This window comes from Spermophilus citellus (genome assembly GCF_964194105.1).
Source record: "Spermophilus citellus genome assembly, chromosome: 6".
In the NCBI taxonomy this organism is placed as follows: Eukaryota; Metazoa; Chordata; class Mammalia; order Rodentia; family Sciuridae; genus Spermophilus; species Spermophilus citellus.
Genome location: NC_138187.1, coordinates 134,531,127 through 134,548,188, shown reverse-complemented (window position 1 = coordinate 134,548,188; position 17,062 = coordinate 134,531,127). Strand labels below are relative to the sequence as shown.

General features: G+C 39.7%; 1 protein-coding gene across 3 annotated transcripts in view; it reads left to right on the top strand.

Annotated features, from left to right (window-relative positions):
- The window catches only part of IPO9 (importin 9), a 52,256-nt gene extending 35,769 nt beyond the window's left edge, over positions 1-16,487 (top strand). For 2 of the 3 annotated variants that reach the window (XM_081298659.1, XM_081298661.1), the window contains exons 15-24: positions 4,056-4,282; positions 6,448-6,596; positions 7,092-7,220; positions 8,597-8,872; positions 9,118-9,284; positions 9,867-10,000; positions 11,330-11,452; positions 11,828-11,935; positions 12,141-12,217; positions 12,634-16,487. In XM_081298659.1, the coding sequence (XP_081154785.1) occupies positions 4,056-4,282; positions 6,448-6,596; positions 7,092-7,220; positions 8,597-8,872; positions 9,118-9,284; positions 9,867-10,000; positions 11,330-11,452; positions 11,828-11,935; positions 12,141-12,217; positions 12,634-12,744 (1,501 nt within the window). In that variant the 3' untranslated portion in view covers positions 12,745-16,487. The remainder of the gene's footprint in view (positions 1-4,055; positions 4,283-6,447; positions 6,597-7,091; positions 7,221-8,596; positions 8,873-9,117; positions 9,285-9,866; positions 10,001-11,329; positions 11,453-11,827; positions 11,936-12,140; positions 12,218-12,633) is intronic. The other variant, XM_081298660.1, reaches the window with a different exon arrangement.
- The last annotated feature ends 575 nt before the right edge of the window (positions 16,488-17,062 follow it).

Below are 17,062 nucleotides of genomic sequence, written 5' to 3'. Positions count from 1 at the left end.
ACTCTTAGCAAATACAAAAAGAGAGAGAGAGAGAGAGATACTACCCTGCATTCTGTCAGACCATAATGAAATGAAATTAGAAATCAATGATAAAGTAAAAAACAGAAGCTACTCCAACATCTGGAGACTAAATAATACTCTATCAAATGACTCATGGATAGCAGAAGAATCAAGGAGGAGATAAAAAAAAAAAAATTCCTAGAGGTAAATGAGAACTCCAATACAGCATACTCAAATCTCTGGGACACTATGAAGGCAGTGCTAAGGAAAGTTCATTGCATTGAGCTCATTCATTAAAAAGAATAAAAAGTCAACAAATAAATGACCTGACATTACACCTCAAAGCCCTAGAAAAAAATCAACACCAAAAGGAGTAGAAGACAGAAAATAATTAAAATCGAGGTTGCAATTAAGGAAATTGAAAAAATTGACAAAACAGGGCTGGAGTTGTGGCTCAGTGGTAGAGCACTCGCCTCAGCACCACATAAAGTGAGAGACCCTGCTTTCGATCCTCAGCAGCACTTAAAAATAAATAAGTGAAATAAAGGTAATGTGTCCAACTACAACGAAAAAATACATGTTTTTTTTTTAATTGACAGAACAGAAAGCTGGTTCTTTAGAAAAATAAATAAAATCAATAAACCCTTAGCCACCCTAACAAAAAGGAAAGAGAAGATTCAAATTACTAAAATTTGTGATGAAAAAGGATATATCATGACAGATACTATTGAAATACGTAAGATTCTTGCTGTCACCAAAAAAAAAAAAAAAGAAAAAAGAAATACGTAAGATAATTAGAAACTACTTTATTGGAGTATAAATTTTTGAAAGTTTATACTCCAATAAAGTAGAAAATCTCAATGACACCGACAAGTTTCTAGAAACATGATCTGCTCAAACTGAATCAGGGGACATACACAATTTAAACAGATCAATTTTGAGCAATGAAATAGAAGAAGCCAAGAAAAGCCCAGGACCAGTTAGATTCTAAGACAAATTCTACAAGACCTTCAAATAAGAATTAATACCAATACTCCTCAAATTATTCCATGAAATAGAAAAGAAACCCTTCCAAACTCATTCTATGAGGCTAGTATCACCCAGATGAAGATGCATCAAGGAAAGAAAACTTCAGAACAATATCCCTGATGAACATAGATGTAAAAATTCTCAATAAAATTATGGTAAATCACTTACAAAAACATATTAAAAAGATAGTTCACCATGATCAAGTGGGGTTCATTCCAGGGATGCAAGGTTGGTTTAATACACAGAAATCAATAAACGTAATTCATCACAGTAGTAGACTTAAAGATAAAAATCATATGATCATCTCATCTCAGTAGATGCAAAAAAAAGCATTTGATAAAATACAACACCCTTGTATTTTGTCAATAAACGTAATTCATGACAGTAGTAGACTCAAAGATAAAAATCATATGATCATCTTAGTAGATGCAAAAAAAGCATTTGACAAAATACAACACCCTTTCATGTTCAAAACATTAGAAAAACTAGGTATAATAGGAATATACCTCAACATTGTAAAAGCTATCTATTGCTAAGCCCAAAGCCAACATCTAAATGTAGGATAATTGGAGGCATTTCCTCTAAGAACTGGAATAATACAAGGATGCCCTCTTTCATCACTCCTGTTCAACACAGTCCTTGAAACTCTAGCCAGAGCAATTAGACGAAGGAAATTAAAGGGATATGAATAGGAAAAGAACTGAAACTATCACTATTTGTGCTGACAGCATGATCTCTCATGTTCTTGGATAGGAAGAATTAACATTGTCAAAATGGCCATACTACCAAAAGGTTGTACAGATTTAATGCAATTCCAATTAAAATCCCAACTATATTCGTCATAGAAATAGAAAAAGCAATTCGGAAAATCATTTGGAAAAAGAAGAGACCCAGAATAGCCAAAGCAAGAAGAGTAAAGCAGGAGACATCACAATACCAGACCTTAAACTATACTACAAGCTATAGTAACAAAAACATTATGGTAGTGGCACCAGAATAGACATGTCAACCAATGGTACAGAATAGAAGACAGAGATAAACCCACATAAATACAGTTATCTTATACTAGACAAAGGCACCAAAAACATACATTGGTGAAAAGATTGCCTGTTCAATAAATGGTGCTAGGAAAACTGGAAATCCACATGTAGAAAAATGAAATTAAACCTCTAGTGAACAGAGACCCTGCGACTGACAGAAGAATAAGTAGACCCAAATCTTCATTATTTACACTTGATCTTAGCCAAAAGGCCGAGAAGCGATTGAAATCTTCATTATTTTAGGACATGGCTTCCTTAACAGACTCCTAAAGCACAAGAAGTAAAATTAAGAATTAATAAATAGGATGGATTCAAACTAAAAAACTATTTCTCAGCAAAGGAAATGATTGGTAACGTGAAGAGAGAGCCCACAGAGTGGGAGAACATCTTTACTACATGCACATCAGATAGAGCGCTAATTTCAAGGATATTATAAAGAACTCAAAAAACACCCAAAAGATAATAAATAAACAAATAACCCAATTAACAAATGGGCTAAGGAGCTGAACAGACACTTCTCAGAAGAAGATATATAATCAATCAACAAATGTATGAAAAAATGTTCAACGTCTCTAGTAATTAGAGAAATGCAAATGAAAACTACTCTATGATTTCATCCCACTCCAGTCAGAATCGCAATTATCAAGAATACAAGCAACAATAAGTGCTGGCAAGGATGTGGAGGAAAAGGTACACTCATTGCTGGTGGCACACCCACTCTGGAAAGCAGTGTGGAGATTACTTAGAAAACTCAGAATGGAACCACCGTTTGACCCAGCTATCCAACTCCTTGGTCTGTACCCAAAGGACTTAAAATCAGCATACTATAGTGACACAGCCACATCAATGTTTATAGCAGCTCAATTCACAATAGCTAATAGATGAATAGATTAAAAAACTGTGTTATATATGCACAATGGAATATTACTCAGCATTAAAAGGGAATAAAATTGTGGCATTTGCAGGTAATGGATGGAGCTATTAAGCAAAGTAAGCCAATCCCAAAAAAACAAAGGCCTATAAGTGGACGCTGATCCATAATGTGGAGAGGGGGCATGGGAAAAATGGAGGAACTTTTGATTGGGCAAAGGGGAGAGTGGGGATTGGGGTAGGAAAGATGATGGAATGAGAAGGACATTAAAAAGACTTTAAGAAACACTATATTTGGAATATAATGGGAATGTATATTCAAGTCTCAGGATTGTGATTAAAGTAGTAAGTAGTCTAGGGGCTGGGGTTGTGGCTCAGCAGTAGAGCGCTCACCTAGTATGCGCGAAGCCCTGGGTTCGATCTGCAGCACCACATAAAAATAAATAAATAAAATAAAGGTATGTGTCTAACCAAAAAAAAAATAATCTAAAAAGATAGTATTTTAAGGAATCATAAAGCATTTAACTTAATATGTTAACAATTTGGATTTAATGATTGGCTGGATTTACTTCAAAACAAAAGAGAAGAGGCTGAGACAAGAGGATCACAAGTTCAAAGCCACTCTGAGAATTTTAGTGAGATCCCCAACTCAAAAGATAAAACAGGCTGAGGTTGTGGCTCAATGGTAGTCCACTTCTAGTTCAATTTTTCATTACTCCAAAAAAAAAAAAAAAAGGAAATAGCAAAGATCAAAGCAGAAATAAATATGCAACTATATTTAGTATGTTGATGACCTGAGTTCAATCCCCATCACCAAAAGAAAAAAATTGTCAACAACCATGGAAATAATAGTGCTGATATTTATGTAATAAGCACAGAGATGTAAAAACATACCTAACTATAAAAGTAGCCTTGTAATGCTGTGTGTGTGTGTGTATCTATATATATATATGCCATAACACTTATATATATATAATTTATATATGTATAACCCTAACATAATGCCATAATATAAATGCCATAACATTTATATATATATATAATTGGAGAAGAAGATTGGAGAAACCAGTAATTGGGGAATTTGCTTGTAATTCTTGCTTATCTATCTCTCTCTAGTTATTGTGACCAACTGAAAGTCTCAGAGAGTACCCACGTGCTTCAGCCCTTCCTCCCCAGCATCCTTGATGGCTTAATTCACCTAGCAGCCCAGTTCAGCTCAGAGGTCCTCAACCTGGTGATGGAGACTCTATGCATCGTTTGTACTGTAGACCCAGAATTCACAGCAAGCATGGAAAGCAAAATCTGCCCCTTCACCATCGCCATTTTCCTAAAGTACAGTAATGGTATGCAATCAGGGATGAAAAAAATCGTAGTGGCTGGTAAATCTAGGTAAAGTTTCCCTAGGGTCTGATGGTCTTAAGAATTATAAGCAAAGCTTTCAATTAGCAAAGAATAGAATTATGCTGTAGATAGAGCAGCATTAAAAATACTTTCCCAGTGGCCCGAGGCTGATGCAGGAGAATTGCAAGTTAAAAGCCAGCAACTTAGTGAGGCCCTAAGCAATTTAGTTAGACTCTGTTTCTAAGTGAAAAATGGATTGGGATGTGGCTTATTAGTTAAGCACCCTTGGGTTCGTTATTTGACACACACACCCCCAAGAAAAAAAGACTAATTATTCCTGTATTGTTTACTCTCCTCTGATAAGAACTGGGGGAACAAAGATAGTGAATAAAAGACTCATAGGCAGGAGGCATAATTCAGAACTTGGATAACAGAGTAGGAAGTTGAACAAATAAATGAAAATTTTCTATAAGAGGCCTGAACTATAATTTAGAAAAGGAGATGCTGAAGAAAGAAACATGCAGAAGCCTATGAACACAGTTGTTCACCAAATGTTTTTTATCCTAGTCAAATGCTGGAAATAACAGAAGTTTAATTATATCCGTAAAATGAAATACTATAAAACCATTAAAATCAAGCATCATACTGATTTAAAACCATGAGAAAATGTTTACATTATATTAAGTGAAAAGATAGTCATCCCCAAAAAATTCATAAAATATGACCCCAAGCCAGGCACAGTGGCACACACCTGGAATCCCAGCAGCTCAGGAGCCTGAGAAGGGAGGATCGTGAGTTCGGTCCAGCCTCAGCAGCAGCAAGATGCTAAGCAATTCAATGAGACCTTGTCTCTAACACAATACAAAACAGGGATAGGATGTGGCTCAGTGCTTGAGTGCCCCTGAGTTCAATCCCTGGTACCCCTTCCAAAAAAAATATATGACCTCAAATTTCAGTTTTGTTTCCAATAAGGATATGAATATAGATCAGTGTGTAGAAAAAAATGTCTCAAAATGTTAATGGTGATTAGGTAAATAGCAGTGTAGGTTTTTCTTTTCTTTAATACTTTTCTTCATTTTAAGCTTTTTATAGTGGATATGTATATTAATACTTTATTATTTGAAAAGTATTAAAGATACTTTGTTTTAAAGAGGAATCTCCTGATGGGTGAAGTGGCATACACCTGTAATCTCAGTGACTCAAGAGGAGGATCCCAACTGTGAGGTCAACCTTAGCAATTTAGCCAGGCCCCATCTCACAATTTTTAAAAAAATAACAAAAAGAACTAAGGATGTAGTTCAGTGATAAAGTGCCCCTAAGTTCAGTCCCTAGTGCAACTAAAATAGAGAGCTCTAATATTGATGCTCAGAAAAATATACAGGCATAAGAATTACTTATATGATACCATAGTAATCATATTCTTTGGTTTGCTTTTTCACTTAAAGCTATGTCCCAAAGAGCTTTCCATTTTGCATGCTTGAATATATCTCATTCTTTTCAGTCATCACATAGAATTTCACAAAATGGCTATATAATTTTTTCACCCATTTTGTTAATGGACAGTTAGATTATTCCCAATTCTTTTCTATTACAAATAATGCTGTTGTGATTTTTAACATATACCACGTATATTTTTGCAGCCTAGGTTGAGGGAAATATTTTTACTTATAGGTAAAGTAGATTGAACTACAAACGTTCCATTTTTTCAAAAAGCTTTGGGTTGTTTTCTCCTCAGTACATGAGAACCTGGGGGGAAGACACTGAGCTGTTTTTAAAATTTTCATGTCGTCCTAACTAAGTATCAGTGGGGCTTTTTTTTTTTTTTTTTTTTTTTGCATTTGGTTTTACAATCAGCCCAGGTTTCACAATCACAAGAACAAAAAACCCTTTAAGATTTACCCCAGGAAAAAATCCAGATTTTGTTTTAGGAGTAGCTATTGATGACTAGTCCTTGTCTTAATGAAAACATGCATACCCTGCCTCTTGGAGATTTAGCATCTCTCCTGTTCTTTGAGATTATTCGTCTGTCCCCATTAGGTCCCAGGTATGTGATATGTAATCAGTGCAGAAGTTAACATAGATTAGGGCAAAACATAGACATCATTAAAGCCAGAAGCAGATGCAGACCATCAGGCAGGGGGATTCCATATTGCCTTATCCACTTTAGATCCTGTCGTCGCCTCACTGGCTCAGGACATCTTCAAGGAGCTGTCTCAGATTGAAGCCTGTCAGGGCCCAATGCAGATGCGGCTAATTCCCACTCTGGTCAGCATAATGCAGGCCCCAGCAGACAAGATCCCTGCAGGTCTCTGTGCGGTAAGTAGCTACAAGGCCTGTGTATTTGAGAAAGAGAACAAGAGAGATCTGCAAGTGCCATCCACAGATCCCACATAGTTAACAGGAAACTAGTAATAGCATTGGAGATTCATGGGGTAATTTTACTGGTCTGCTCTGTCTCTGAGGACAGTGTGTGATTATCTGAGGCTTTAAGAAAATGGCTCTTAATGCAGAGGTACTCTTGGTTAATTGATTAGAGTGCCACCATTACACAGCACCATTAAGTATGTCACCTGGCAGTCCAGTCCACTGCTGTGTGTCCCACCTCCTACATCTAATAAAGTAATGAGCCATCATAAGGAGGCTGAGAGTACTGTCTACTGATTTTTTTTTTTTTTTTTTTTTTTTTGAAACTTGGTTTCATTAATGAGTTTTCTCTGGGTTGCTCTGATGTATCCACCCCAGTAAGTAGTTGATTATTGGGTACCTCCCACCTTAGAGGCAATTCTCATTCTTCTCTCTTCTCCCCTTCAGACAGCCATTGATATCCTGACAACAGTAGTTCGGAATACAAAGCCTCCACTTTCCCAGCTTCTCATCTGCCAAGCTTTCCCTGCTGTAGCACAGTGTACCCTGCACACAGATGATAATGCCACCATGCAGGTATCTGAGAAATGGAGATTAGAAGAAAGGTAGCTTCCTTCCATTGGCTTATAGTAAGCTGAGAAATTTGACATGCTTTCATACTTTTAAAATACAGGTTTGTGGGCTGGGGTTGTGGCTCAGTGGCAAAGCACTTGCCTCGCACATGTGAGACATTGGGTTCAATCCTCAGCACCACATAAAAATAAGCAAACAAAGATATTGTGTCCATCTATAACTAAAAAAAAAAAAAAGTAAAATACAGGTTTGTCAATTTCATATTTACCCAGAGGATGCAGAAAGGATTCAAGCTACAAAAGACTAACAAACTGTACTTTGGGATGTGTTATAACCCTAAAGAGTTTAGAAACCAAGCATTCTGGCCATCTGCATCTGGGTATTACTACTATACAGGAGATTACAGACATCTAAATCTGGGGCCATTAAGAAAATCTGAGCTGGGTATGGTGGTATACACCTGTAATCTCAGAGACTTGAGAGACTGAAGCAGGAGAATTACAAGTTTGAAGTTAGTCTCAGCAAATTAGCAAGACCCTGTTTCAAAATAAAAAATAAAAAGGTCTGGAGATGTGGCTTAGTTGCTAGAGTGCCCCTAGGGTCAATCTCCAGTACCACCAAAAACAAGAAAAGAAAGTCTTTCTGAATATTTTCTTTTATTGATGAAGTTAGCAAAATTGTAGGCCTCTGGAGAGGTGAGGAAAGCCTAAATATTCTTCTGTATTTCTTGGGTTAGTTGGTTACTTTTTCTTGTCTTTACTACTAAAGTTGATTATAAAGATTATAGAATTTACCAGTGGATATTCATCAGCTTGGAGATTATATGTAAGGTCTGTCTGTATTCCTATGAAGACTTTCAAGACATCTAATTATTGCTAAATCTCAGAAATAATTTTTCCAGTACCAGAGGTAGATCTTAATAGTTAAAACTCAGTTTGCTTGGTCATTGTCCCTTGTGGTCAAAAAGATGCATTTTGAGTCTTAGTAGCGTTGCACATCTGTAATCCCAGCTACTCGGGAGACTGAGGCAGGAAGATGACAAATTCAAGGACAGCCTTAACAACTTAGACAAGACCCTGTCTCAAATGAAAAATTAAAAGGTCTTGGGATGTAGCTTTATGGGAGAACACCCCTGGGTACAATCCCTGGTACCACAGGAAAAAGAAAAATGCATTTTTAGATAACTGAATGGGTAAAGGGAAAATTTTTATCTATAACAGTAAATTCCTGACTCTAGTGGAATGAGCCCACCACAAACCCTGTAGTTTCACCACTGTTATAAGGCATAGACCTCAGAGTAATACTTGCTCATACAAATTGAGGGCTTCTGTCATCTCTTCCCCAGTTGCTAATCTTGCTTGTTACTTCTATCTCCCCAGAATGGTGGAGAGTGCTTGCGGGCCTATGTGTCAGTGACGCTGGAGCAGGTAGCCCAGTGGCATGATGAACAAGGCCACAATGGACTGTGGTATGTGATGCAAGTGGTGAGCCAGCTCCTAGACCCCCGCACCTCAGAGTTCACTGCAGCCTTTGTGGGCCGCCTTGTCTCCACCCTCATTTCCAAGGCAGGGCGGGAGCTCGGGGAAAATCTGGATCAGATTCTTCGTGCCATCCTCAGTAAGATGCAGCAGGCAGAGACACTCAGTGTCATGCAGGTAAGGAGATACAAATTATTATGTGGGCCCTGAACTGTTTTACCCTCTTGCTATCCTTGTAGAACAAGAAAGAAGTAAGATTAGGTCTCTTATAGCCAAAGAAACATGAAAAAGAAAATCTTCATGTTCTCTTGCCTTGTGGGTGGTCCCTGCAGTGCATAGATTATTTCTTGATGGACCATTCCATCTCCTGTCTCTGTGAAATCAGTTTTTCTGAAGCAGATGTCCTTCTTGTTATATCCTAGTCTCTGATCATGGTATTCGCTCATCTGGTGCACACTCAGCTGGAACCTCTCTTGGAGTTCCTCTGTAGTCTCCCAGGACCTACTGGAAAACCTGCCCTAGAGTTTGTGATGGCTGAGTGGACAAGCCGACAGCATCTGTTCTATGGACAGTATGAAGGCAAAGTCAGGTAGACCCTCATCTTCTTTGAGCATTCTTCTCCTACTCACATTTCTTCCTTCCCTGACTTACACCATTGATTTTTGTTTGACATATCACTTTACCATTACCCCTTGTTTTCCCTTTTCTCTGTCTTGTTAACTTGCATATTTGAATGGCTGCCATCTTGAAATCCCCCAGTCAACACAGGTAGACAATATTTTTCTGAGGTCTGCTGGCTAGAGAGCTTCCTCTGCCACAGACTTCAGCCAGCTAAGAACTGCTAGTAACTTATTCTCCTTTATAACCCAAGCCTTCTAACCTTGGCTATCCAACTTTCTTGCCTGGACTTTTATTCCACTAGTTCTCATTACCCTATTGACTATATAGCACGGATAGTCATTGTAATGCCTACCTACCGTTTTTGTTCAAGAAAAGCATTTCTCTCATTGGACCATTTTATAAATTCTAATCCCATTTCTAGCTGAACTCTTTTATCTCTCCTAATTAGTTATGAACAGAATTTTTATTGTCTTAGGATATAATGACTGGTCGCCTTAGAGTGAACTCTAGATAGGTGGCTGATTGACCTTTTCTTACTCTTCTTTGTCAGCTCTGTGGCACTGTGTAAGCTGCTCCAGCATGGCATCAATGCAGATGACAAACGGCTACAGGATATCCGTGTGAAGGGAGAAGAGATCTACAGCATGGATGAGGGCATCCGTACCCGCTCTAAGTCAGCCAAAAGTAGGTGATGCTGCCATCCCTCTGATTTCCTCTCCATAGAGGCTAAGAATACTTTTTATTCATTTGTTTATTGTATTTATAATACTGGGGATTTAACCCAAGGGCACTCTACTGCCAAGCTCTTTTTTATTTTGAGACAGGATCTTACCCAGTTGCACATGCTGGCCTTGAACTTGCAATCCTCCTGCCTCAACATGAGCTTATAGGTGTACACCACCATGCTGACCTGTGATCTATATTTTTAAGACATAATTGTGGCTGGGGCTGTAGTTCAGTGGCAGAGTGCTCACCTAGCACATGTGAGGCACTGGGTTCAATTCTCAGCACCACATAAAAATAAATGAATAAATAAAGGCATGCTGTCCACATACAATTACCAAAAAAAAAAAAAAAACCCCACATAATTGCTAGTGATGGGTTTGATAAAGAAGAGTCATTCCAGGTGTGGTGGTACATGCCTATGTGTGTGATTTAGGAGACTGAGCAGAAAGATTGGAAGTTCGAGGTTACCCTCAGCAGCTTAGCAAGGCCCTGTGCAACTTAGCCAAACCCTATCTCAAAATACAAAGTGCTGGGGATGTGGCTCAGTGGTAAAGCACCCCTGGGTTTAATTTCTAATACCAAAAATTTAAAAGAAGAGGAGGCGGAAAACTATGGGCAAACAATGGATTAGAATATATGGTTCCTTTCTGTTGAAAATTGACAAAAATAGTAATTTACCAAAGATCCCCAACTTCTAGGTTCATTCTGGGACTTCAACACACATATTCAGCATGTTTTTGTTACCAGGTTTTCTCTAGTGATTTTTTTTTTTTTTTTTAAAGAGAGAGTGAGAGAGGAGAGAGAATTTTTAATATTTATTTCTTAGTTCTCGGCAGACACAACATCTTTGTTGGTATGTGGCGCTGAGGATCGAACCCGGGCCGCACACATGCCAGGCGAGCGCGCTACCGCTTGAGCCACATCCCCAGCCCTCTAGTGATTTTTAAGTAGAGCTGCTTTAAATGTAGCTTTATAATAACCATGATATCTTGCAAGTCCTAAGAACTCTAGTTCTGTGCTCTGTATAATTATTTGGCTTCAGAACTTTAGTACTGACAAACTCTCTCCTTCAATCTCTCTTAATCTCTCCTAACTTCAGAACTTTTATAACACCAGGCAGAATAAAGTTATTTAAGTCATTCTTTGATGGCTCAATATAGTTAAGGATGGTAGAAAGTGATGTTGAGTGTTGGTGAACTCTGTTGAATGGCACTGTAGGGAGCATGGAGGCATTGCTAGAAGTGAGCCAGTAACAGTCTGACTTGAAGCCTTTTCCTTCCTTCCCAGATCCAGAGCGCTGGACAAATATTCCTTTGCTGGTCAAGATCCTAAAGCTGATTATCAACGAGCTCTCCAACGTCATGGAGGCCAATGCCGCACGCCAGGCCACTCCTGCAGAGTGGAGTCAAGGTGCACCAGGCCCTTACTCCCAGGAGACTTTTACCTGGCAGATCAAGTTACAAATTGTCAATTTGATTTATTGACTCATTGGTTTAGAAAGAAAAAAATATATATTGAGCTGGAGCTACTCTGTGGCTGACACTCTTAGGTCTGCCTTGTGAAATCTCAGAAGTTGGGGATGGGGAGCAACCAGGGGACAACCCTTACTTCTTGGAAGTTGGTTCTTCCATTCACACTTACTGGGAAGGTTTGTCCATCCTTGATTCTCTCCCATTGGGGACTGCAGGCTACCTTAGAGGAACCCTCAGGGTCCTCTTTTATTATCTGTTTGGGTTTGGGAAGGGAGAATGCATGAATGTGCTTTAGCTGCTTTTCATTTCCCAGCAGATGACTCCAATGATATGTGGGAGGACCAGGAGGAGGAAGATGAGGAAGAGGAGGATGGTTTAGGTGGCCAACTTTTATCTGACATTCTTGCTACCAGTAAATATGGTAAGCAGTTTGAGAAGAAAACAGCCATAGTAAATATCTTTTTCTTTGCACACTGGTACCAAGAATGGGGTACTCGGGAAAGGGGAGAGGCAGGCCTACAAGGAATATTCCTTGGGCTCCTGCCTCAGCCATGCAGTGGTGCATCACTACCCAGGGCTGATCATGGGCCTCTGCCCTGACCTGCCCTATGTTGGCTGTCTAACAGAGGAGGATTACTACGAGGATGATGAGGAAGATGACCCCGATGCCCTGAAGGATCCTCTCTATCAGATTGATCTGCAGGTGAGGGTGTCCAGAGAAGAGGCCTTGCAAGTGACAATTTCCTAATCCATGGAAGCAGAAATATGGTCTCAGATCTATTCATAGTTCTTCCTGGGAGCCTCTGGGGAGAGAGTTCTATCTTGCTGAGTGGTCAAGGGCTTTGGGGAGACTGGGAGATTTCACAAGTATTTTTATACCAGTATTATAATCCAGCTTCTTAAGTCTATGTTGTGAAGGTCCTTGGGGTGAAACATAAGATCATAGCCATGGAAATATTTTGGTTCCCTATGGAATTTTGTCCCTGGGCAGTATCTAAACTAGATCCAAGAATATAAAAAGTCAGCCGCTCATTGTCCCACTTGGTGGTGGTTCTTACATTGCTGTAGGTGAGTGACCCTGGGGTCCCTCAGTAACACCACTCTTATTCTTCCCTCCAGGCATATCTCACAGACTTCCTTTGCCAGTTTGCTCAGCAGCCATGCTACATAATGTTCTCAGGCCACCTTAATGACAACGAGAGACGGATTCTACAGACCATCGGTATCTAAAAATGGCCTTTCCACATTTGCTTTTTGTTTGGCCCAGGCACAAATAATTTTGCAGTACTCACTGGCCTTGAGATGCACTTTCTTCTCAACCTAGAGTGGTTTCCTGACCCTTGATCCTTGGCCTCTGCAGAGTGACACTCATAATGACTCTGACCAAGTTCACCAGTGCCATCACCTAGGAATAGTGGAACAAGGGACATTTCTCAAAGTTCCCATGAAGATACCCCATATCTGGAACATTTTTCTCCCTAACTCTGCCCTCACCTCTGTTCCTAGTGTCCTCTGCTGGCCAGTCCAGAAACATTTGTGCCCAGAAGGATTATGTGTTCATGGATTATTTTACCCCACCTCAGGAGCACAGGAAGTCACTACCATTTATATTCTGAAACAGACCTGTCTACTTTCATAGGACATCTGATGTGTTCAAATAGGAATACTCTTGAGAGATCACTAAGCTCTCTGCCTTCGACCACTGATGCTCCTGGTTCTCAGCAGGCACAAGCAGGAGCACCTACATCTACACCCTTTCCAGCAGTCTCCCTCCCTGCTTTCTTCCTGCAACACTGAGGCTCCTCTGTTGAAGGAAGTCATCATCTTGTTTTTGCTTCCTTGCATGACACAACCCCTCCCCAAACCTGTTCCTATATATACATGCACACACAAAATAAGCCAGATGGCAATTTGTTTTTCCTTTTTTAGAAAAAAAAAAAAAAAAAAACTAGAAAAAAAGGATTTTTAAAAAATCCACCTGACCCCACTATATTTAATATGCCTCTACCACACATTACCACAGAGTATGATATTCAAAGGTTATCCCTGTCCCTCAGGAATCCTTTAAAATGGTTAAGTTGTAGCCCTCAAATTTGCAACGTGTATTTTTCTAGGACAGTAAAGTAATCTTTACAAATGAACTTAGTCTGCATGGTATAAGGTATCTCAGCACCTCTGCCTTCTATTCCCTTTAGAAAGAAGTAAAATAGAGGAGGAAAAAGGGTTGCATGGAGCCTATTTAGACATTCTAGTCTGTTTGTCAAACTTAAATTTAAAATAATTCTTAGAGAACTGGCTTATTTAATCAGATGTTAAAAAGGGCTTGGGATGTAGCTCAGTGGTACAGCAATTGCCCGAGGCCCTGGGTTCCATTCCCAGCATCACCAAAAAAAAACTTTTAAGGTCAATGCCTTAACAATGCCTTAATTGGGCTTTAGTGGGTTATGGGTTCAGAGAGTAAATGAAGATGAAAAAAAATTAAGGGAAGGGGAGTAAAGCCCAATATTCACCTGCTTTTTGATAGTGCCTGCATCTGGGTGCCCCGTTTTTAGAAGCCACAATATTTCTTTAGGGTGATGTTGTCATAAGGAAATAATATATAAAATGAGTTTGCATCTCCATTCTTAAAGGGGAGAGCCCCATTGTAGGGCATTTACTCCATAGGACTTTCGTGGAAGCCTAAGGATATTGTGGCTGGTAATGACTTCATGCCACTAGATGTCCCTAGTGTTCAGCGTCCATGAGTTGGAAAGTATTTTAGTTAAGTTTCTATATTTGAAAAGCCTGAGGGCGTGTGTTCACAGTTGTCTGCTGCCAACCAGATTCTGAGGCTAATATTCTGTCCCTGCTGCTGCTCCCTCTATAGAGTTGGGGGAGTCACTGATAATGGAAAACAATGGCAAGTCTGGCCAATGGTGTCTAGAAAACATCAGTGTGATCCTAGGAGACTCACTCTGTGGCTGATATCAAGGTAGATCTAGATTTGGTGGAAGACAAAGTTGATTGTTGATTTGGGCACCAAAAAATGGTCTCATGCCAGCATATTGAACTGTTGGGTTTGAGAGGCTTGGGGCTCCAACACAGACTGAGAGTGATAGACCCCTTCTGAACCTGATGATATAAAAAATTAGCCATGCATGGTAGCATACTTCTATAATCCCAGCAGCTCATAAGGCTGAGGTAGAAGGGTCACAAGTTTGAGAGAAGCTTCAGCAAGACCCAGTTTCAAAAAGGGCTGGGGTTATAATTCAATGGTAAAACGCCCTGAATTCAATCCTCAGTACCAAAATAATAATAATCTATGTCTATTGCCAAAAGTGATAATAACTGCCTTGGCAAGGGCCCCTCTTTCTGTTCTTAGGCTGATTGGGGGGGGGGGGGGCAATGGCTAAACTTAGGAAAATGAGTTCTGAGAAAAGAGCACTAGTGTCACTTGGCAGGGAGCCCTCACCAACAGACAGCTTTGGTTGAGAGTAGATGGTTTTTAACCCCTTGTGCAGGTACTTCCTTGTGTTTCCAGATCATTTAATCTTTACAACAAGGACAGAGATATTCCCAATCTGTTAAAGAGAGAGTTTGGAAAGTCTGTTTAGTGCCAGCAAGAATAATTTCTGTTGGAGGCCAGTGGTGTGACAGGAAGCTGAACTCTAACCTCCTATTTTATATCCTGCCTTTTGGCCAGAGCTAGCTTTCAATCTGAAAAGGGCTGGACTACCTGGTTAGGAGGAACTGAAGATCAAGGATAATTTTATTACTCTTTTATTACTAAAAGTAATAAAAGCCTCAGATTCCTGCCTGGAAAGCAGCAGCTAGAACACTAAGGGGTTCCTAGGAGTTGGTTGAGCTGTTGGTGGAAACAGAAGGGAAAATGAAAACACTAAAAGACTGAAAAACATAAGTCTGACAAAGCAGCAGTTAGTCATTGGGAAGTATGACCTACAGCCAATAATTCAAAAGCAGATAAATAACAGTGATGAAAAAGTAATCAGTGAGTTTCATTAATAGATGTTCATTGTGAGCTAAAGAGCAAGGGATGTCTTGCAACCTTTAGTTTTGTTAACTAGATAAAATCACCTGGACAGGGCTGGGGGTGTAACCGGCAGAGCTCTTACCTCACTTGTGCCAGACTCTGGATTCAAAAAAAAACCTTGGGGCGGGGTTGTGGCTCAGTGGTACGGCATTTGCCTAGCATGCGTGAGGCACTGGGTTCGATTCCCGGAACCATGTAAAAATAAAAAATAAAGGTATTATGTCCATCTACAACTAATTTAAAAAAAAAGAAAGAAAACTTGGACATAGGAAAGTCAGAGAATTAGGAAGATAAAGAAGTTGGTGGCTGAAGACCAACTAACCAAACTACAGGTTAACCCATTTTGGAATGACAGGGTGGAGTACTCGCCTAGCATGTGTAAGGCTCTGGATTCTAGTCTCAGCACCACAATAGGACAGCATAAAATATATAAGAAATATGTTTCATGGGGGTCTTGTCCAGAAGTAAAACTGGAAAGACAAGTGAGAGGCAGATGGTGAAAAAGTGATAGGTGTTTTTGGTGTCATTCCAAACATGACCAGAAGGATGATTTAGAACCCTGAGTTGAAGAGGAGGGAGATGGGAGGTAGGAACGGAGTCTGGAAGCAGCTCCAGATGGGAGAACCCAGAGCCTGTATCTAGAGAGCTGGAGTGAAAGGAATGGATTAGTGAAATGATAGAAAGGAGAATCAGTGGAGCTTATTTACTGATAAGGGAGAGTGTTTTAAACCTGGCAACTGTGGAGTGAGTTGCCTTGCAGTCTTAAAATACATTTCCTCCCCATCCATGGAAGTACCCAACCAGAGGCTGGACATTGAGAGAGCTGTTATATCTCATGGAAAAAGCTCTAATTCTCACAGGGATTTAGACTAGGTCTCAATTCTTTGCCAGGATTCTAGTAGCAAAGCAGCCAAAAGTAATTGTTAATAAAATTCCAAATTTTGTGACCTGTTTTCCTTTTTTCTGACAAATGGTACAGGTCAACATCAACCATCTTTCACGCTTCAATATTTTTTACTTTTTTGATGAGGTAAGAAAAGGAGGGCATTAGTGCTAGTTTCCTAAAATTGTAAAATTTAAAAGGTCTCATGACTGTATGTGGAATATGTGATTTTGTAGCAAATCATTGTGGGAAGAAAAACAATGAGGCCTGAGCAGAAGGTCCAAGATGTCCCTTCAAGGCTTGAGTTGTTTTAACTTGGCATGATTACGTATCTGGGAATGGAAGCAGGTGATATCCCCTCCAAGCCTTGGTGTCTTCATCTGTAAAATGAAGAATTAATACCTACCTCACTGGATTATAGTTAGAATTAAAGCTGACTTGATGAAAAAGCACTGAAATGGTGAGAAGTTATCCCCTCCTACTACCCTCCACCCCCAGTCCTAGGAGCTGCATTGACTCAGACTTTCTGGCTGAATTTGACTGACTCAGTTCAGCTTCACAGCTGCTATTGCTGCTAAATCAGGGTCTTGGTGAGCCTTTGGGAGGCTGACTCTGAGGAAGGGACTGCAGCGCTG